At 35.9% G+C, this 22,558-nt stretch overlaps 1 protein-coding gene across 6 annotated transcripts in view; it reads left to right on the forward strand.

Moving 5' to 3' along the window:
• ITSN1 (intersectin 1) overlaps positions 1 to 22,558 on the forward strand; it is a 153,508-nt gene that overhangs the window by 63,560 nt on the left and 67,390 nt on the right. For all 6 annotated transcript variants that reach the window (XM_064471109.1, XM_064471099.1, XM_064471092.1 and 3 more), the window contains 8 exons: positions 983 to 1,120; positions 2,044 to 2,159; positions 5,654 to 5,916; positions 6,718 to 6,867; positions 7,043 to 7,183; positions 11,486 to 11,573; positions 11,828 to 11,967; positions 21,406 to 21,530. In XM_064471109.1, the coding sequence (XP_064327179.1) occupies positions 983 to 1,120; positions 2,044 to 2,159; positions 5,654 to 5,916; positions 6,718 to 6,867; positions 7,043 to 7,183; positions 11,486 to 11,573; positions 11,828 to 11,967; positions 21,406 to 21,530 (1,161 nt within the window). The remainder of the gene's footprint in view (positions 1 to 982; positions 1,121 to 2,043; positions 2,160 to 5,653; positions 5,917 to 6,717; positions 6,868 to 7,042; positions 7,184 to 11,485; positions 11,574 to 11,827; positions 11,968 to 21,405; positions 21,531 to 22,558) is intronic.

The raw sequence follows: 22,558 nt of genomic DNA on the forward strand, positions 1-22,558 counted from the left end.
GGGCAAGATTTGTCTGTCTGTATTGAGGGTGGATTCGCTGACTCATAGAGGCACAAAGTACTGATGTGCCAGTTGTCAGCTATTCTGTAGCAGCTGTTTTGGTATTTTCGTAGCAAAGATGTGGACCCAAACTGTTAGGATAGCTGATTAATTACATCCTCGCGTGCTAGATTTTCGTTCTACTGGCTTGTTCTTGTGCTGTATCTGAGGGGTTCAGTAACACAAACATGGATCAAATGGGGCTATAACAGTCTTCCAAATTTAAATCCCATAAAGTCCTGTACCTTGAGACATCAAAAGAACGTTTCAGTTGCTTGCCTTTGATTTTCACAGTATCGTGGGAGATTTCCATGTATGATCAGAGCACACCATGCTAGAGAAACAAAGCTGAAGTTTAGGCTGTTAAATTTTGTCCAGTGTCACCTTAATATGAGTAAAAACACTTTGTGCATCTGTTGGAGCATTTGTTCTAGGCCACCCAGAGGTGTTACTCCATAATTTTTGATATGTGCATAATGCTAAAATGTTTTTGTGCTCATCAGGGCTAGAATGTTAATGGCACTGATTTTGATGCAAATATGTGCTCTGTAATGTGAGATAGGAGCCCCCAGGGAAGGAGGAGACCAAATCAAAAAGTTCTACCAAACATTCTTTTCTACATGATACTGTGTAGTGGGTGTTCACAAGGTGTTCAAGAAAACTCAATTTATTAACATTACTTTTACAGCTTATGGTATAGGAAGCACTCAAAGAGTAGGAACCATAGATATTAGGGTAGTCTCAAGGCAGACATGCATGAGAAATTTGGGAAACAGTGAAGCATTTGGTTTTTGCTTTTCATTTGTTTTGAAGAAACAAAGTAGTGTGAAAAAAGTAGTGAAAAATTGAATTAATTTGGAAATGAATATGTTAAAACTATGCTTTTTGACAGTGATTTTTAATATTTAAGAATTCACTTACTTTCTACCTTTCTTTTAAAAAGGAATCTTTCTGATATCGATCAAGATGGAAAACTTACAGCTGAAGAGTTTATTCTGGCTATGCATTTAATTGATGTAGCTATGTCTGGTCAGCCACTGCCACCTGTACTGCCTCCAGAGTATATTCCGCCTTCGTTTAGGTAACTGGTTATAATTCTGGAATCGTGCTCCTAAATTCTTATTTCATTTGGGAAAGCTGTCCTGTGAGTGAAGTACTGCATCTATGGCACAGAGCGCCTTCTCGTTGGGAAATGCATGTCTAGCATTTTGGTTTTATTACAAGTATTGGATGCTGAAAGTAGCAAGAATTCCTTGTAAGAATACAGTTTTGGTCAATGTTATATGATTGTATACCTTCCAAAACTTACTTGGTCTGGCCATATGAATTTAAGTGTTATAGTTCAACCGTATACTTCTGTAGAGCAAATGGGATGTATTGGAATTCAAAACAAGCTATGAATTTATGCTGTAGCAAGTCAGATGTATTTTGATACAGGTGTATCTGTGAGTAGTAGTGGTGATTCATTACTTCTGTTTCTCTATTTCACTTTTTTTGTGTGTGGAAAAATGGGTGGGAAGACGGTAACAGCAGTGGGAAGAAGTGTTTGCGTACAATCATAACTTCATGTTCTTTAAGTATTCTCCCAAAGATTACAAATTTTTTTGCTTATTCCATGGTGGGGGGGTTGTTTTTAGTTTGGCTATAGTGAGCTCTTCCTGTCTTTGCAAATTTTGCTATAGTTTAAGTCAGCATTTCCTCAACTTCAGACTGGTCACAGGTAAGATCTTGGGGATGGGGTTGAACACATCTGTGAGTTGCATGGTGCTGTGAACTTTGAACTAGGAATCTCAGCTCACCAATGTGTGCTGTTGGGACTCTGGAGGATACTGTTTTCTTAATGGCCATGGCTGAGTAAAATCATCTGGGCAACACTGAGACAACATTAATTATCATTAAACATTACATCGTTGCATTTAATTTATGATTTCATCATTAAATCATAAATAAATTTGGCAGGCATATGTTCTTTTAAGCAACTTGGATTTATTGTTTTATTGACAGGAGAGTACGCTCTGGTAGTGGCATATCTGCTGTAAGTTCAGTATCTGTAGACCAAAGGTTACCAGAAGAACCAGCATTAGAAGAAGAACAGCAGCAACTGGAAAAGAAATTACCAAGTGAGCAAGCAAAAATAGAGATATATTGTGTGCTGTTGTAAGAGAGGTGTTATCGTCAGGTTATGTGCTGTGGAGTTATGAAAGCTTATTAAGAAATGTTTTCTTTCCAGATCAGTTTGTGACGTGTCAGAGGCATAACCAAGTCATTGCTTGGTCCAGCTAATGCCTGACTGTTGCATGATCCTTTGTGCTAATGACAATGGAGTTATGAGGGACGGGACATTCAGGCTGCTTATTTTGTGCAGCCTCAACAGAGACAGCACTTTGCAGCCCTGTTATAGGACCGCAATGAAGACTTGTTACGTCCTACATCTTCTGACTTAGGTGGAGCATACTTTGGTTTGTGAACTCTTTAAAAGATCACAGTGTACATACAGAGGCCTGTTTCATTGCAGTTTCTGTAACAATATGGTTTTTTTATATAAGCTTTAGCAGCTATGCTTTTGGGAAAACAAGAAAAACAACACAACAACAACAAAACACACACAAAAAAAAAAGGAAGGGGGGGGGGAAAGGATAGAAAGCCTCCTAGAAGCTAAATGGCTAAATGTTAGAAATGTCTTAACACTTCTGATCACTCTTCTTTGCACTTTCTTTACTTTTTCTGATTTTATTCTGAGATGACCAGATTGCCACACAGTTGAAGATGGATTTATGCAGTAATAGTACTTTTCTGTTTAGTTCTAAATTATTTTCCCATTTTTAATTGCTTTCTAACACCGTATTGCCTCTTTGATCACAGCTTAGGTCTGAGTCATTATTTTAGAAGACTTGCCACAGTAATGCCAACACGCATCCACAAATCTATTGACCATTTTAGAGCTCATGACTGCATGTGTTTAGTTAGGATTATTTTTATTCCTCATGTATGCTACTCTGTATTCATTAACATCTGAATTTCCTCTGCTTCTTCATTGCTGGATCACTCAGTTTTGTGAGATTCTTCTAAAGCTCTTCACAGTCAGGTTTTTATTTTAATACCATTACTAACTGGCATCATCTCCAGAAGCTGTCTTGTTACTTTTCAATCTCTTCCAGATCATTGTTGCACACTGAACAGCACAATTGCTAGTAGAGATCTTTGAAGGAGGCTACTGAGAATCTTTCTGTAATTGTGAAAGTTGGTAATTTATTTCACCCCTTAATTCTAATCTTTTAACTGTTTGTTAGTTCCTAAGGACCTGTCTCTTTCCACACCAAGTTAGTTCAGGAGATCTGCATGTAAGCAATTCAGATACAACATTTACTTTTGGTTTGTATTTTATAACTAACTGCTGCTGGCAGTCTGCTGGGTAATTCCTAGCTGTAGGAGGATGAAGGGAGATAGCAGGGACTGCTGAAGCAGACCTCACTGAGGTCTGACAGTGAAACATTTAGTCACAGATGAGATACGACTCTCTTGTATTGGCTCTTTGAGGCCTAAGTCTTATGTCTCTGGAATCAGAGGATTTTGGTATACAGTGTCAGGAAGGTTAACCACTGCCTTGGCTTAGTTTCTTTATTAGACTTCAAAATCATGCAAGTATTCTTCCGTTGACCTGATCTCTTTTTTAGCTTGCTTATTGATACAATTGGGTCTATTAGACTTAAGAGGCAGCTTTTTCGTGTGTTGGTTCTTCCATGGTATCGTGTTTACTCATGTATACTAACTAACCCTCTGTCTATTGTAGCCTCTGCTACTTCGCCCAGTGTGGGAGTAGACTGACTTATCTGTAGCTTTCAGGACCATTATACTATCTTTTCTTAAAGACTGGTGTTGCACTTGTCATCTTCTCATCTTACAGCACTGATGTTGATTAAAGGATGGACTGCATAGCACAGCTTAGTAGATGATTAATTTTCTATTTAAACTATGGATTAGCATTGTCTGGGTTTGGCAACCTGTTGCCCTTCATTTTTGGTTTAATTTTTGTTTTAAAGCCATTTCTGTTTTCAGTTAGAGGAACTTGAGTTTATAAGCCTTTTACTGTGTTTGATGTATAGATTTTTGATTGTAAAGATGACTTTCTAATAGTGAATGTCATCTTGCTTCTTCATTGGCTTTGCTAAATCTGGCTAGGTGTTGGGCTATTTTCTTTTGAGACATTTAAGAAAGTTTTTATCATTGGCTTTTATAACCTTTTAGAAGCTTTCCCTTAAGCATAGTAACACAAGCCGATAGCTACTTATTTATTTTCCTAGAAGTTGTTCTCCTCTGTTTTCATACTTTGGATGTGCTTTGTTTTGTTATCTCTCGTAGCTTCCTTGATTTTGCTGAGTAACCATACTAGCTTGCTGGGCAGCCGTCTTAGAACCTGGTGTTCTTAGTGGTATGAGTTTTCTGAGCCTTGAACATGGTATCTTAATGTCCATGCTACTTAACTTATACCTATTCCTTTTAACTGACTGACTTGACATAAATATTTTTTTTCCTTTTTGCTTGGTTTCCTAAATCAGTGGGGGTTATAATCACATTCTCTATCAGTCTCTATCTTTAATATTATTAGAACCCAGTTTTAAAGAAACTTGACAGACATCAAAGTGCTTAATTTTTTTTCAAGTTTTATGAAAGTTGGTGATTGGCAATAGGAAAGGGGGCCAATCTTAGAAAAAGACAAAAATACAACTGTTTGAGCAGATGTGGGGCCCACTTCTCAAACAGTTAGTGCATGTACACTTTGAAGTAAATATGTGCTACCTCTTGACTTGCAGGCCAAAAATGTAACAATGGGCATGTTAGGAGTGAAATATAGAATATGGGGTATGGGAGTGGGACATGCAGAGTATGAAAAGAAACAGAAGGTGAAGTGGAAAGAATAATTTGGAAGAACTGTCAGGGAGGGGCCTAGGAATGTCGAATAGGGGAAGGACAATCCCTGACATTGCAGAAGAATGTCAAGGAACACGTGCTGGAACTAAGGTCATTCTTTTAGGACGGTATGTGATGAGGGTGTGAATCTGCAGGAATCCAGTCTTCCTGAGTTCATCTGCTCAAGAACCTTAGCAAACCATTTCTTGTCCTGACAGTAATGAGAAATCTTATGAGCATACCAAGTTGGAATACATTCTGGTCATTTGCATAAGGGCTTTTTGATAATATCATCAGCTGAGTTCTTTGCCTTGTAGTAAATGAAGTGTTGGTTTTTGTACTGCTACTATTATCAAATGTATAGAGGAACTCCAGAACCTGTGTCCTCACAGAGGATTAGCTGGTGAATGGTGTGTCTAAATTTTACCCACTTGTTGGACTTTGTGGAGAAACCCAGAAGCCTGAGAAACAGGAACTGAAATTCACACCTTTGTTTCCTAAGGATGTGGGTTTAAGGGGATCTACAGAATAAATGCTAATGATAAAACCTAGAATTAATCTGTGGAGCTATATTATCAGTAGTTGAGAGCTGTGTCTAGTACTATTGGAGGGTTGTTTCACTTTGATTCAGCATATATGGATTTTTTTTAATTAAGTCAGTAGCAGAGTGTAATTCTCCTTTGCCCCATGTTTCCACACATTAAAGTTACATTTGAAGACAAAAAACGGGAGAACTTTGAACGTGGCAATCTAGAACTTGAAAAACGGAGGCAGGCTCTTCTGGAGCAGCAACGCAAAGAACAAGAGCGTCTAGCACAGCTGGAACGGGCAGAGCAGGAAAGGAAAGAACGTGAGCGGCAGGAGCAAGAACGTAAAAGGCAACTGGAGTTAGAGAAACAGTTGGAAAAACAACGGGAATTGGAACGGCAGAGAGAAGAGGAAAGGAGGAAAGAAATAGAAAGAAGAGAGGTAACCGACTGGGTAAAAGGAGGGTGGTTATGTCACTGGTGGCTGTGTTCGATTAGAACAAAATGTAACCTGAACACTAAATATTTTGCTGTCATTTTTAGTAAGCAAACATTTAAATAATGAAATTTAATTTCTGGGTTTTGAAGGTAAAGAAAGAGTCAGATGTCTCTTTCTTTATTTTCCATGTGAAATGAATGGATGAGACATTAAGGTCTAGGACAGTGTGATCCTAACATCGGACTTCTTTAAAAATAATAATAATTATTATTTTCTTTGATATAAAGCGATGCTTGAATGATCAAAGAAAAACTTGGTGGCATTCATGATTTTCCTGTGATCAGTTAATTTGTTAAAGAAAACACATACTGGGTAACTCAAAGCTATTATTTTTTCAGGTTGCCAAATAATGGTGCATTCAGTGCAGCAGCATTTTATTCTTTGCAAAGCTGCGGAATGTCTAATGTTGGAGGTCGGGAAGAGATTTGATGCTATCCTGGAGAGTTCTTGAGGTCTTAGTATGAAACAACTTGTTAAATCAGAAAACTGGATCTTGGGAAACTAAAATGTAGTGATACTCTGTTTAGTCACCTATCTGCTATACAGTGAAGCCCCATTTCAGCAGTGCTTTCAAGTAAGCATTTAAACAGTTGGGCAATTGAAGTACTTAGAGACACATATTTAGTCCACAATTTAGCAGTGCATTTGTATTAATGTTTTAATTGCACATTAGAATATGAATATCAGCGATTAGAGTAGTTTCTCAAAATAGATCTTTAATATATTGTTTTTTAAATGCTACAGGCTGCAAAACGGGAACTGGAGAGGCAACGGCAACTTGAGTGGGAGCGTAATCGTCGGCAAGAACTGCTAAATCAAAGAAACAAAGAACAAGAGGACATAGTTGTTCTGAAGGCAAAGAAAAAGACCTTAGAATTTGAGCTGGAAGCTCTGGTAAGTGCAGATAAAACACACAAGTGCAGCAGTGACTATGATGTGGCCATGTTTATTTTCTATAATTTCAACTTTTAAATGTGGAATGAAAGTACTTTTTAGATTCTGACTTGCATGACAAACCATTCCAGTAAGAAAGAGGGTTTTTTCTTTTTTTTTTTTTTCTTCCCTAAAGAATGATAAAAAAAATCAGTTGGAGGGAAAGCTTCAGGATATCAGATGTCGGCTGTCTACCCAAAGACAAGAAATTGAAAGTACAAATAAATCTAGAGAACTAAGAATTGCAGAAATCACCCATTTGCAACAGCAGCTACAGGTGAGAAAATGTTCTCTAATTTTGTTCTTAGCCTTGCATTTTGATCTCCTCAATTGCATCAATATCCTAAGCAAACTTGCCACAATATATGATGCGTTGTTCCTTGTACATAAGAAATTGTTGTAGATCATGAATGTTTTTCAGACTTGTCTGTGAATTGCTTCCTACACTTGAAGGTGTGTCTGTGATTATCACTTCATCCTCACAGAATCCTGTTGTGGGGAGCAGTAAATAAATTGTTTGGCTGAGGATGTTACAGGGTTTGGGGGGATGAGGGGAATGAAATTTTATTTTCATTCAAATTCATTCAATAAGAATGTATTTTGCTGGTGGTGATTGCGTATGTGTGCTGAAAGAGAGAATTTACTTCAGTGAAGTGGCTTGCTGATGATGCTTGCTTTTTAAAAAAAAAAAAAATTATAATGAACTTTCAAAATTATCAGTTAAACCAGTTAGTTCCTGGTTTAACCCTGGCATTTGTCTTTCCTACTTCTTTATCTAAAAGTCTCTGTCAAATTAAAGACGGAATTGTCTAGATGTCTCTTTTTAGTGAAAGAATATTCTTTGCCATTTGTAAAGGTCTCTAGATTAATTGTAGTATTTGATTTCGGTTTTTTTCTCTTTATTAAATATTTTTATATTGCTTGACATTAATTCTTGGCCAGTAATGGGGGCTCTCAGTGCTTTTTCTACCACTACAAAGAGAATCTCATACTTAAGTTATGAGGGCTTAGGTGTAAAACCCATCTTAAAAGCTAATCCGACTGTTCCATTTCAACTTTCTAAGCATAATTAATATAGCGCATTTACCTGAACCAAACCAGAATTTGAAAGTTCAGGTTTTTTTGTTTTATGTATGAGTATTTTTTTGACATTTCTTCTTCTTTCTTAAGCCTTCCTAACATTTAGTTTGTGCTACTTAGTACCCGGTCACAATGGTTGAAAAGCAGATTGCCTTTTTTTTTTGTCTTCAGCATTTTGACACCACTGAAATTTTATTGAAACATCTGGTGAAGTACAATGAATATTGCACAGTTGTCTACATTTTACTCTTGGAATCACTACTACGTTTGTAGTGATTTTTAACCATTTCTGGTCACTGTAATTGGTACTAGATGGTGTGTATCCAGCAGCCTAGTTAATGCCTATTCACTTCATTCACAATGACTGTAAGAGCTCTTCTGTAATGAAAATAACACTTGCCTTTCTTGGCAGTTGTTTTGCTGGATTTTTGGTTTTGAGGTGTTGGGGTTTTTTAGGTTGGCAGCAATAGCTGTGGCTTTGTGGTATTATCTTCTCTCAGGTGATCATTGATTGTGACCACTAATATTTCAGTTAGTGTGCTTGAGGGTTTTATCACAATTGTGATTCCAGAAAGAAGTGTCCCTGCTTAGTAGAAAGGGCCAAATTTCATCTGAGGAGAGCCTAAAAGAGTGGATTTTTTTTTCCCCTGAAAAAAAGATGAGTTTCTCAAATATCCTGTAAATTTTACTCTCTAATTTGTAGAGGAAAGACTAAAGCAGTAAGTGACTTTTTAAAAAGGAGATTTTGATTCTCTAAACTCTCTAATAGATTAAGAAGTCAATATTGTCAGTTATCTTTGTAGGATGATATATCTTCACTTGGAAATACTTTAGTTTAATACATCTGACACTTGCTATGGAAAGATGAGTTAATTCAAAGGAGTAATTACTCTTCAATCTATTAATTACCTTCAAGATAGATTTTTATTAAACTTGTGGAAGAAAATGTGTAACAATTAATCCTGGGTGATGAAAATTTGTGCTAGTTACATGAATCTGTGGTATCTGGTAGAGTGATATTTCCAGGGATGTTTGGAAGGATCCCGCCTTCCAAACACCTTAACTGTATCTGTTTGAATCATGTTTACACTGTCTGCAGGGCCCCTGCTAGTTACCTGCGGGGGTTATTTGCATCCCTTATTGAAGACTTTGGCTCCCAAGTAATTTAGCTTTCCTCTGAAGTACTGGAAGCAGGGTAGGTGGCAGAGTCTTAAGATGTATAGTGGTATCTCCATTTCTCATACGCCCTCATGCTTAGGGCATAGGATCTGAAGAGGACTTTCCCTCATTAGGTTGACAGGAACTGGTTTTTGATTGTTTTGTTTGCCTTCTACTTCTATATGGGACATTATCAATTCTCTGAAGTTTCTTGTTGCATGAAACTTCAGTGTTGGTGATGCTATTAATTTCTTTCATCCTTTTCTTCAGTATAACTAAAGGATGTGGAAAAGCTTGTTGTGGATGCTCTTGAAATAGGGGCATATTACATGGTTGTCTGTGATTTCAGGAAACTAAACTTGACCCTCACGATCCCTTGGCATTCTCTGTCCTTAAATACTCTCCAAACAATTCTGTGTATTAAGATTGAGTAGTCTGGAGTTTATAAGTATTCTGACCTTTAAACAGCTAAGGTTAGGATTCCATTCCATCCTGAAATATTGTCCTATGTTAATTTTTTGTGCTCGAAGAATGGTATTTTTCCTGTAAATCCTGTTTCAGTTTGATATCCATTCTGCTATTTGGCTTATCTAAATGGTTCTTGAATTGGAATGATACAATTTTTATATCCTTGTGTCTTGAAAGGAGATTTCCTTTCCTCTTGGGGTTTATCCATCAATACATTTAGTCTAAAAGATGCCACCTTTCTTGGGTTATACTACTTGAAAACTTCATTTCCATGATGCCTGTGTGCTACACTAATTTAATAATACTGTTTACATTTTTCGTACTAAACTATGGCATGGGGCATGCAGGTATTCGGGTGGGAGGCTCTGGAGGAAGGGAAAGTGTGAACACAAAGGATAGGTGTTTGCAAGTAGTTTAAAAACATGGTAATGGTGGCTGTTGGGAAGGAGGTAGGCCCCGTCAGGCAGACAGTTTGGAAAGTGCTACATTATAGTTCCTCATTTGGTTCTAGGAAGGGATAATGGTCCCTTGATAGGAGTATCTGGCCTTCACGATATCCTTGAAGGGTTGAAAAAGATCTGCTGATGCTGTAGGCAATGCAGCTGCACAGTGAAGGACACATGTAGCTCTTAGTAGTCAAATGCCTAGTTCATTTTCATTTTGATACTTTGTGAATTTGTAAAGTCCTTGACTCTGCTGTGCTAAGTACGTTTTCTGGAACATAAAGAGATTACACTAGTCTGTAGTAATTGCATAATCATAAGATCTGAGCTGTACACTGCAGAAGCCCAAGCAAAGGCTGCCATGACTAAAGTGGGTCAACTACAAAGTCATGTCAGTACAGTCAACCTTGTGTTCTTGTTTCAACAACTGAAAACTTTTCATGGGACTGACTCTGGTATTAAGCGATTAGGTTATGTTTATTCTTAGGATTGTATTATGTCATTTGCAGTCCTTCATGACAAATTGAAATTACCAGATCGTTGATTCCTCAAAACCTTGCAATTCAGGACACCTGCTGAAACAAATTACTCAGTTTATCTAAAAGATGGTATGTTGATACTCAGGTGGCTTTTGTAAAATAATCTCTTTCACATCATGCTTCTATAATATGTTTTAGCAACTTGAAGTTGGAGGTCAAGGCTTCTGAAAGGTGTATGAAGTAGCACTTCATTCTCCAGAAAGAGCAAGGATTATATATCATAGAGTTATATATAAAATCGTATATATACATATATATGATTCACTAAAGGAGGGATTTCTCATCTTCTGAGTCTCCTGTAATATACTGTTATACAATCTTATGACTGTGTGTTGAAATTGAGAGAGATCATAATCCTCTCTCAAGAGTGCTAAGTCGAGAGATCTAGGACTCAAGTGTTGTCATCTAACAGAGCTTGTGTTCCATAGCTTTTGGCCATAATGTATTCCTTTAAAGTGAAAGCATTTATTTTCTCCTCTTTAAATAAACAGTAAATATTTGTCTATTACTGATCAAAGTAAATATTCATTTATTTAAATGAGAATTAAATGGTTGGTAAGTGCTGTTTTAACATTTCCTGACTTCTATCCTTGTGTGTTTGCCCTGAATTTAAAGTAATTCCAAGCCAAGTTATGTATTTGATGAGAATCAATTCTCAAGTAATATGCTTAAATTTTATATGATCACTCTTTTATATGGGCGGAGAACTATGTCTGAGTGGTAGTACTACACATACAGTGGTTGAATAATAGCAATTACACATAATTTAGTGAGAGACAAAGTAGAGTAATTTCAGAAGAAATTAAAATGAGAGGCTTTATGGTCATCCTTCACTCACCTTTTTGTCTGTTTCTCTTCTTGTTTTCTCTCTCCTCCTTGTCCTCTATTCAGGAATCTCAGCAGATGCTTGGAAGGTTGATTCCAGAAAAGCAATTGCTTAATGACCAGCTAAAGCAAGTTCAACAGAACAGTTTGCACAGTAAGTACATTTTTGTACATGTCTAAGTTTATATAGGACATGAAGCTGCATTACACAGCAGTACTCTGTAATTTCCAAGATGCATGTTGAAAAATGTTGCTTTCTGTGACCTAAAATTCTCTGTGTAAAAAAAAAAAAACAACAAACCAAACCCACAAAAAAACCCCCACAAAAATACCCAACCCCAACAATAACAGCAAAAACCCCACCCACCAACCTCCAAAAACTTACTTTCACCATATGTTTAAAACCAGGAGATTCTCTTCTTACTATCAAAAGAGCCTTAGAAGCCAAGGAACTAGCACGTCAACAGCTTCGAGACCAGCTAGATGAAGTAGAAAAAGAAACCAGATCTAAACTTCAGGAAATCGATATTTTCAATAATCAACTGAAGGTAATCCTAGACTTTTTAACCCTTTCTTCTAAATGTTCAGTTCATTATTTTCTAACTTGATTATGGAAAAAAATACTGAACTAGAATGATTGATTTAGAATGTCATTTTTTGAAACATTCTCAATTTTTTTTTCTTAAAGAAAATACTACTTAACATCCGAACTCAGAGCTTGAATCAACTTGATCTGCAGAATCTATTTAAGAATAAATTTGAGCTCTGATTCCAGATCTGTGATTGCAAATATGAATTTGCCAGTTTCTGCCCTTTCGCATTAAAGTGCAAGATTGTAGTAAGTCAGCAAGTCTGCTGGAATCAGTACTTCAAATTGAAATCTTTAATAAAGAGACTTGATTTTCTACTGACATGCAGAATTTTTATCTGCTGTTCGTAAGCTCATACTTGTTCCTGAATGTAGTTGTCTGTTGTTTGTGGTTTTATGCTTTATTGATCAGTCTTTTGTTAAAACTGTGTTATTTTTGTTTATTTCTGCACAAGAAGATTACCAAAATTACAAAAGTCAGTAGAGGAAGTGTTCTTCAGTGAGAAGTTATAAATCAGTCTTTAGTTACAAACTTTTAACAGCATCCATTTTTTCATAAAATATGCTAATGTTCAAGTACTTTATCTGTTATTTCAAGTGATGATTTCTCCTGAAAGCTGACTAGAAAAACACTCAATTTCCTGCAAGGTATAATAATATTTGGGTAGTTGCTTTGAAATTAGATCAACTACAATTACAGCATATGCTTTAAGTTGGAAGGCATGTTTGAATTTAAGTAACAAATAGATTGTTTTATATATTAAAGTTATTAATTATTATAGGAAAAATCAAAAGCTGTAGACCGTACCACTGTCTGTTTCAATGTCAATTCAAAGATGACTCTTGCAATCTTAAGCAGGGAGGTGGAAAGGGGAGAATCTCTGCAGAGTCATAAAAGACACAGTACAAAATATTTGCAATTTATTTTAAAAGGGGACAGAATGGTTCACTTATATTTTTTTATATATGCTTTCTGGACATAGCTTAACATGTTGTGCTTTTTGGGTGATTTTTTTTTCTTTCTAAATGGAGTCCTTTTGAAGTGTTTTTCAGATAAATATGACCAAAGGATATTAATTCTAAAACTAGTGTCAGCAGTCAGTTTGATCATAAATGACCTAAAGAGCATATAAATGGGCAGGGGGGGTGAATAATCTTAGTATTGTGACAGTAGCATAAAAAAAAAGGCCAAACAAAAAAATTTCAATATTTTAAATAGAGGGGCGTGACTTAACAAATAACAAGTTAATGATCATTAAAAATTGAAAATGCGCATTAGACAAACATACCGATTTATCAGAACATCTGCCATCTGTCCAAGAATGCCTTGTCAGTTGTAAACTATTTTGCAGTTTAATTGGAAAACTGATTTCTGTGTTAAAATCTTGGTATTTAGACTTAACTAAATTTCAGCATTTACCGTGATATGTAGACAGTTCTTTGAGAAGACTTCAGCAAGCTTCCTCTGGCTTGAGGATATTGTATTCTTCGTTTCATAATACATAGAAGCAGTGCTTAATAGGAAGCTGACTGTTTGATGCTCTGTGTTGCTATTTTTGCCTTGCTGCAGCTTTCTCTACTTGCTTGGAAGAGATGAGTTTAAGAAGCAGAAACAAGGCAGTGGGGCAGCTGTGCTATTGAAACAGAGTGGTGGGAGCTTAATTCAGAGAGAGTTGTATCTCCGCTCTTTTGTAGTTTCACTAGACGTTCAAGATGTATTCGGGGGGGCTGGATTTTATTACTAGATTTAAATATCTGCAAAGGCATATATACCTTTTTGTGGACTCAGCATGGAATGATTGTAGTACTCCCATTGGCAGAGAAACCTCTTAGAAGATGCTCTGTGTGCAAGCAGTGATTTAGTGGCGGCTGTTCCTGGGGAGAGAGCTCCCAGAACACCTTGCATATGAGACTTGCTGCAGAAAGCTAGTGAAAGCTTTCCTGAGACTCATGATTTTACTAGGGTTTGTGTGAAGTGGAGGTTCTGTTCTTAAACAAAGGCTGAACACATCTGTCTCTTAGGTAATAATATTGCTCAAAGCAAAGTAGTCTAGGAAACTTGCATAATTCTCAGATACTTAAACAGCCAAAATCTGTAACAGCTTTTAGGAACTGCCACTGGAAAGATGACTGTTATATTTGAAATAAATAGGTAGGAAATGGCTTATAAATAATTGCCAAATTAATAGCTTCCCCAATTAACAGAAGAACTTTTTGTTTACTTATTAGTAACTGGGTGCATAAATACAGCAGGCTCATTTGGTGCTACAATACCTTGCAATTTGTGTAACTATCAGTCAACTGTATAAAACTCACATTTAAATGTAAAACCTTTTCAAATAATGTTATCAAAAATTCTACTGCATCTGAGCTTTGTATATAATAAAAACTTATTATCTTGTAAACTAAGGGAAAATATGTAAAGATGAGAAATAGAGATGTTTATTTTTAAAATGTATTTTTATTAAATAAATAAATTTTAAAACTAAATTTTTAGTCAAGGCTGTTTCTAAATTATCTTGTACGTTAAAAGTGATAGACTTCTACCTTGCTTTGTGCTTCAGTAGACTAACGGAGAGGCACATTTGATGGGGTGGCTGTTGGGACAGCAGCACCGTAATTGACACTGTCTTGTGCAGCTTTTGTTCTTTGACGAGTGATGGAGAGGCACTGGTGCTTGTCTTGACTTCTGTAATACTGCTAGCTTCTGGACAAGAAGCAGAATGATGTGGTACTGTGTGTGAACTCCCAGGGGAAAAAAAACCATAACATATCTGAATAGTCTTAAGTTATATACAATCTTAACAGCATTTTGCACTTATTTCCTACAGGGAGAGGGAGTAATACATGTCCTTACTTAGTCAAAATGCTTAATTTAATAGAAAACAGATCAAAAATTGTAAATATGTAAGCTACTGCTCTCTGAGTACAAGGCACATGCCCAACTAGTTTTGATGACATGCTTAAGAGACAGTAAAGTTGACAGCAACATTAAATTATAACCCTTTGTTGTTGTTGTGGAGATTTATTCCTTATTGGCTATGAATATTGGTTGCATTATCCCTTATGCGAATATATCCTTAAATTTTGCAAAACTCCATTTCTGATGCATTCTTTTGAAATAGGCTACACTTGATCTACTACTGATAGTGAATACAGAAGTATGCTGTGATAGTTCAAGAAAAAATGAACGATTTAACTAGTATTTAATGTGCCTTTTCATTGATGAGACGATAAGGTTTACCCAATGTTCCAACATATTTTAGGTTACAGGTCAGTTTGTTAACACTATAGTAGTATAGAGTGGATTGCACTGTACTTGCCTTCATATTATAGTTTTTATGGTCTGCAGTAAGTCAATACTTAATACAAGTGTTAAATTACCTTATCTTTGCATCATGTCTTAATAGCATATGTGAGTGACTAGGGAGATAAATGAAACATTTTTTTTCCACTGGATCTTTCGTCCTCCCTCCAAAACAACTGATGTAAATTTCTTCTGAGTAGCTCTTTGGAGCGCAAGTACTTCAGTTACTTCTGTTTCAAGTTAACATCTCAAGAGATGAAAATATTAATAGAATCTAGTTGCTTTTCAAAAACATTCTGGGGTATAAAATGTTACAAATATTTCAAAACAGGTAGTTTGAAGTATCTTTATTGACTCTCTTTAGGTAGAACCACATGGTTTCAGGAAACTGTCAGTACTTGTTTGGCAGAGAAATAGGTACCTTAACCTGGAGCTGCTCAGATATCCTTTTGAATCAGATTTGAGGCATTTTATCAGAGAAGGTAATAGTCTTGTGGATTGTGCTGTATTTGGCTATAGAGTAAGTAACTGAGTTTGTAACAAGGTTAAAAGTTGGGCCACATTTTTGTGTCCTGAATTACAATTGAAGGAGTCTAACTTCTATTACTCTTTAGAAGTGTTAGCCTTGAAATCTAATATTAAAATGGATAGTTATTTGTAAAATGTAACTAGGCAATTGTTTATTTCCTCTACTTTATAACTGTAGAATAGAAGGTTTTATATTAGGCTTCCTGTTTGTATATGTATAGTCCTACTATAATTTTCCTTTACAAATTCTATTTTCAGTGTGAATTTACATTTAAATTTTACAAAGGTCAGTCTTACACAAAGTCGAATAAAACAATTAAAATAACTCTTAATACGGTTCTTGTCTCCAAAGACCAAATAATAATTTCATATAGCATAGAAGAGTCAAGTCTTTAGAGCTTATCTGTGTTATTGGACAGGGGAAGACAAGTAAACTAGTGTTTCTGGAATATGTTAGTCTTGCTGAGAAGCTGTTCTCAGTGCCTGGAGAAAGTGGTGAATGAGTAAAATCAAGTGCTTGAAAATGTTTTACATTTTGTGTCATGTTGCAGTTGTTGTCAGTCCCTGTCTAGTCAGTGTGCACTGGACAAGTCTTGCATATGAATGCCTGTTTACATTTGAGCATTTCTTTCTTCCAGTCAGTGGCAATGGAAGATGCAATGCTGCAGTGCCTGGCAGTTCTCCTGGGCTGCGTCAACTACTTAGACTCCTTTCTAAAGGTCTCCATGCCATACTCAGGCAGTACACAACTATCTCAATCTGAGTGATGAACCTCCTCCAGTTATGTGCTTCACTTTACCATAAACAGATGAGTGTGCAGTGTTTAACTGAGTTAGTATTTAATAAGAGGTGCTAGCACTAAAACATAATCAAAGAGCAGAGTTTATAAATTGAGTCTTTATCTAATCCTTACTGCCTCGACGAGGAGTGTGCCTTGAATTGCAAGCTGGGCAGCAAGGTACTTGTTAGTCATTTTTGTCTTTTGCTTATCTGAAACTTCAAGATTTTAAGTTAATTGCCTATTTTGATCACAATGTTCAGAATTTTTAAAAAGAAAACCCTTTTATGTTCAGTATTCCTATACAGCACTGTAATTTCTGATTCCAGGTATGAGAGAGATGGCAACACATTCCCTTTATTAAATCCCCCCTAGCTATAATATGGGGTGGAAGGAGGAACTGTCTATGTCAAGGACAAAGCAAGTGCTGTGGGAGCTGGGGATCTGGGGTAGAAGAGTACTGCTGTGGGAAAGCCTCAGTGAGCACAGAACTGCAGGGGTCTTTCCTCTGGGATCAAATGCTCTGGTTTGTCTCAAGGGGAAAAGATTTGATCGAAACCTTGTATTGTAATCCCTGAAGTATCCTAAGTTCTATTGTCTTTCTGTCAAAGGGCAAAATTTGAGCTTAAACAATTACATTTCTAACATTAAGGTTTTCATAGCAATGTGACTTGTCTGTATATAGTGAATATTACTCTGCTGTATGAAACTCATATCTTAATTCGTATTCAATATTATGTGGGTACCTAAATGTGGCTATTGTAACATCTCAAAATTATACTTGTTAGTCTGTTTGTGAATTAAGTGGAAAGGTAACAATTTCTCTCTGCTTTTAAGGTAAGATGGTAACATGCTTTGTCCTGCACACCAGAAACAAGCAAAGCGTTGTTATGTCTTTGGAGTTACAATATATGATTTGTGAATGTGCAGCTTTTAAGTTGCTTATGTCTGTAAAAGATGAGTGTAGGACTGTGCTGAATATTCAGCTGGCAAATGTTTCATTCTGTTGACTGTTGAAGTGTTACTATAATTTTGTTCAACTGGTGTCCTCTAACTCTGTGGGAGATGCTGATTCTTTCTCCCCCATCCTCCCACTGCTCCCTGGCAAAGCATTTATCTGTTGCAAGAGATACCAATCCAATCTTTATTTCCTCCAAGCTAATGCAAAGAACGATATATATTGCTTGTTTTAATGTCCAAAAAAATTCCACCTAGTGCTAGGAGTATGAGCTATTTTCTTAGCTGTTACAGGTATGTCGTAGAAAAATCTCTTCACAAAATACTGAACTAGCATATTGGCTTAGCTGGGAGGGAATAATGTGTTAAAACATCTATGGCAAACTTAAATAATTATTAAAATGTATCCTTGAGTTCCTAACTTAGCTGAACATATAGATAAAATGACAAAATAAGCAAACAAAATAATTATTTGGACCAGGTTTGACAGCAGCACTCTGTGTGACGTAGTGGTTAATGATCTCACTATATCTACTCAGTATGAGGAAACTACTTGCTCCAGACAGACATGGAGGCATGGCTTATAGCGACAACTTCCCAGGTTTTCTATTTGGCAGTAAAAGTGGCATATATCATACGTTTGGTAGTTAGATAAACTTACATGTATAAACTATAACTAAAATATAAAGTTTGGGCTAGCCTTGTAGTTAGGCATCTGTTGGAAGTAAGTCACATTTGGTGCACAGATCTCTTGCAAGTTGTAACTTGGTTTTATGTGTTTGCAAATTTAGGAAGTTTTTCTGAAGAGGAGACAATACCCATATTCTGAATTAGAGGTAGATTCCTCCTGATTCTATGTATGTAGATGAATTGAATCATTCTTTCTAGTTTACAAATTTCTTGTTAAAAAGTAAACTAAGTTCAGATAGTTGCATCTGGGTTGTCTCACTTAAAGCTTTTGGGATTTATTGGGGTTTTTTTGTTTAACTATGATAGCCTTCATACTCTTGAAGAATTTTAGTTCCTCTTTCTTTGCTTAGTGATTATTTCTATTTAACTGCTCAGACACCAGAGTAGGGGATAAAGATACAAAGGGGAAGAAAGTGTGAAACACAGTTGTCTAAATAGCTTAAAATTTTTCAAGTAACAACAGCTTATCTCCAGTGTTGCCCTATTAGAAATGTGTGACTATCCCAGATCTCTCTGTTCAATAGCAAGAGGAGTTCTCATTGGCCAGGGCTCAGAATCTTGAGCTTCTTGGCATACAAAGTGACAGGAGGGGACATGAATGTGAAGGAAATCTAGACTAAGTAGAACAACAAAGGATTTGTAAATGGAAGCCTGTGCTAAGGCTGAACTAAATGTAGGAGTCAGAAACCTGTGCTTTGGATAGCAGTCTTTTTACCCAGAAGAGAGAGACAGCTTGTTAAAAATCATGAATACCAGTCAAGATATTAGATACTTCACAGAAGTAGTAGTCTGAGTTTCAAGAGCTTTGTAGATACTTAGTTTTATGGATTTCTACAATCTACAAAAATTCCTAATACTGTTGGCCAGGTGGAAAACTGCTTTCAACTGTGCCATTTTCTAATCTATGTCCTTTCAGACGAATGCCTGTAAATAACTCTACTGCTAACATTCTTATGGTTGTATATTTGTCCTTTGCACTTGTACATATTTTTTGATACAAATATAGGGTTCAGGTGATCATGTAGAGAAGATGGGGACTGTGATTTCCCCAGATAAGTTAATTTGAAACAAGGGTCAAATCCTTTGTACCTCAATATATTACAAATGTAACAACATTAAAGGAGCTGAATTAATAACATACAGTTACTGAAAATGACTGTTCACTCTATTTAGCACTTCAGAAATTTATAGTCCAGCGAGAGGCCCCGTCTAGCTCCAGGTGTAGTTGACCAGCTGTGTGTTCACTGCAATCTTCTGATCCCTTTATTTTCTCATTGTTCTTCATGGGCCAACTAATAAAACCCCCATTATGTTCAATACTGCTAATGTGTTTCCTTTTTAGTAGCCCTTTTCCTTAGTCCAAAATAAGGCTATGCGTGAATGTTTGTAATTATGGGCATTCAGCGTTTAAAAATTTTCTCAAAGGCAATACCCTGCCTGAATACTTTTGGTGATTTTGCAAGAGTAGTTTATTTTACATTCAGTAATATCCATTCTAGATCCTATCTATCTACTGAGTTTTAATGTGACTATGGAAAACAATGATCATCATAAGATATGGTATTGCCGAAATTATCTCCATATTTCAGTGAGTTTCATGGCCATAGCAGAGTCCTAATTAAAACTTATGTAAGAACCAATTATCTCTGTAATAATATGGAATTCAGTTTTCATTGAATTTAAAATTGAGGATCACAAATGAAATGAGTGAGAGGTAGGACATGAGGTTCTCCTTAACTTTTTTAAACTTTCATCTATATATCAGAAGTGTTTTAAAACCATGCAAAGGTGATGTGCTACTCTTCGTAATGTAGTTATTTTGATATCTTAAAATTTGATGTGGCACAATGTGCAGTTGTTCAGCACTAGTGCATCTATTACTTTCACTATCTAAGATTTTTAGACACAGTGCAATTATAGTCTAAATAAACAAGTATTAACTTTCAACTTTTATGAAACTATAGCTAAGACATTTGTAATAATGTTGCGAAATTAACTTACTGAAACTTCTCATTTTGGTCCTTTGAATCACTTGATATTTAGTTGGGTTTTTTCTTTTTTACTCTCATGCAATTTTCTACATTTCAGTCAGTGCATGAGGATAGTTACAGAAGTCTTCATCTGGGTAATTTGTAGATTGTGCATTTCTGAAAAACTATCCAAATACATTCAAGATTAACTGTTTCAATCCCTGAATAAATTAAAATAAAGCTTTTAAAGATACAAGAACTAAACAAACCTGCATGATATAAGTAATAATATATTTCAATAAAAGTAGACATTATTAAGATACAGATTTAGAAACAATTTCCTGCTACAAAGTTGCTCTGCATATTTTTGTCTACACTATATTTTCATTAAAACATATGAATAATTTTTAAGTAAACTATTTTCAATGAAAAATTTCAGTCATAGGTAAAGTTATTCTTTTTTCCTTGTAATACTGAGGAGTTCAGATGCAAAATTCTGGGTTATGCAAAGAGATTCAGGGTAACATTTGTATGGGTATTAGTGCAGAATACAAATCTTGAGGAAAAGGTGATGTTGTTATTTATATTCTAAATGCTTCAGGCAATGTCTTTCCGTTTAATTAGAAGAAAACCAACATGTATATGAATGAACACTCTCTATGCCACGATTCATCCCAAAGACATTGCTTAAGGAATTCAACCTCCTGAGTGTAAAACAATCCTGAAGATTCTTTAGTAAATCACCGTTAATTTCAAAATAAAACCAATTATCTGAGACAGTTGCTATTATGAGCAGCTCAGAAGGCAGATTTTTGTATGGAATTTAATAAATTAACTCAACAAAGCAGCAAACAAAATAAAACGTGACTCTTCAAATTAAGCTTTGTCAAACTTCAGTCAAGTTTTTAGAGCCCCATGTAAAAATGGCATTCTTTTTTCCTTAACCCTTTAACTTCTCAGGTTGTATGGATAAAAATAGGAAAACAAAGTGATTTGTAGACCTTTGATATCTACCTTAAATGTCTGCCAATGCATTTGGCAATACTGTAAGTTTGAATAGAGGTATGCAACTGTTTCCAAGTTTTATTACTTAACAATGAAATATATGGGGCCATTAGTTATGATTCACATTGTGTATGTTTACACATATTTTACTTTTTTCTCTAGGAGCTGAGAGAAATACATAACAAACAGCAACTACAGAAGCAAAAGAACTTGGAAGCTGAGAGGCTGAAACAGAAGGAACAAGAAAGGAAGACTGTAGAACTGGAAAAGCAAAAAGAAGCTCAAAGGTAGCAAACTGCTCTAATTTAAACCCTTTTTGTAGAGATGTTAGAGTGCAAAGCATTTTGTGAACACGTAAAATAAACTTTGCATTTCCAGGAGCACAATCTGACCTCAAATAATACATCACTAAATGGCAAGAATACCCAAGACCTAGACCAAGTTTCATTTCAGTGAAACTGAAACCAGGGGAATCTTTTAATTTATCCATGAATGAGAAGTGTGCTGTGGAGATGAAGTTCTACATCTGTCTGGAGCTTTACTTGAAAGCAAGAAGGCTGCTGAGGTACTGGGAGTATAGGAACACTAAAAATACTCTATTTCAGAATATTAATTAAAATACTGATTTCCCTCCAGAAGAATGGAAATTTATAGAACAGACTTTAAAAAGGAAAAAATTCTGCCATAGAAGACTTCACATGTGACTTTTCATGCTAGCTGAGTATTCAGACATTATTGGCAATGTGAAACTTCATGCTGCCCAAATTCTCAAGCTTCTGAATAATCGTAATTAGCATACCTGATAATGAGCAGTCTGCCAGTCTTACTGATTTCTGAGAGACACCAAAATGAAAAAAGTAAATGATTAATACTTACAACCTGGATACTGCCCCATAATGATTTACAGAAGTATGCTGCCTTTTAATAGCTCCAATGAAAGCAAAGCAAGAAAGAAAGAATAATCTTAAGATCACCATTTTGTGCACTTCAACCTTTGGCTTAATGGGTAACCACAATCACTTCATACTGAGAATCACCTTAACATTTTTTTGTTGGTAATAATGCACTGAATTATGCACATAACTTGATTGAGCAAACAAAGATACAGACATACATATTTTGGGATGGTAGAGGTCTTTTTGAAGACCTCTTATAGCTAATTAGTCTTAACTATCTTAAGGCTAATTCTGTACAGACTGCTGTGATTGTGGGAGTAATATACAGTGCAGAGGAGGAAAAAACCCCACATTTGAGTATATGAACAGACCTTACTCCTGGTGTTTGGGATGAGAACTGTCTGAGTGATATAATGCAG

The sequence above is a fragment of the Phalacrocorax carbo genome, chromosome 1, assembly GCF_963921805.1.
Source record: "Phalacrocorax carbo chromosome 1, bPhaCar2.1, whole genome shotgun sequence".
In the NCBI taxonomy this organism is placed as follows: Eukaryota; Metazoa; Chordata; class Aves; order Suliformes; family Phalacrocoracidae; genus Phalacrocorax; species Phalacrocorax carbo.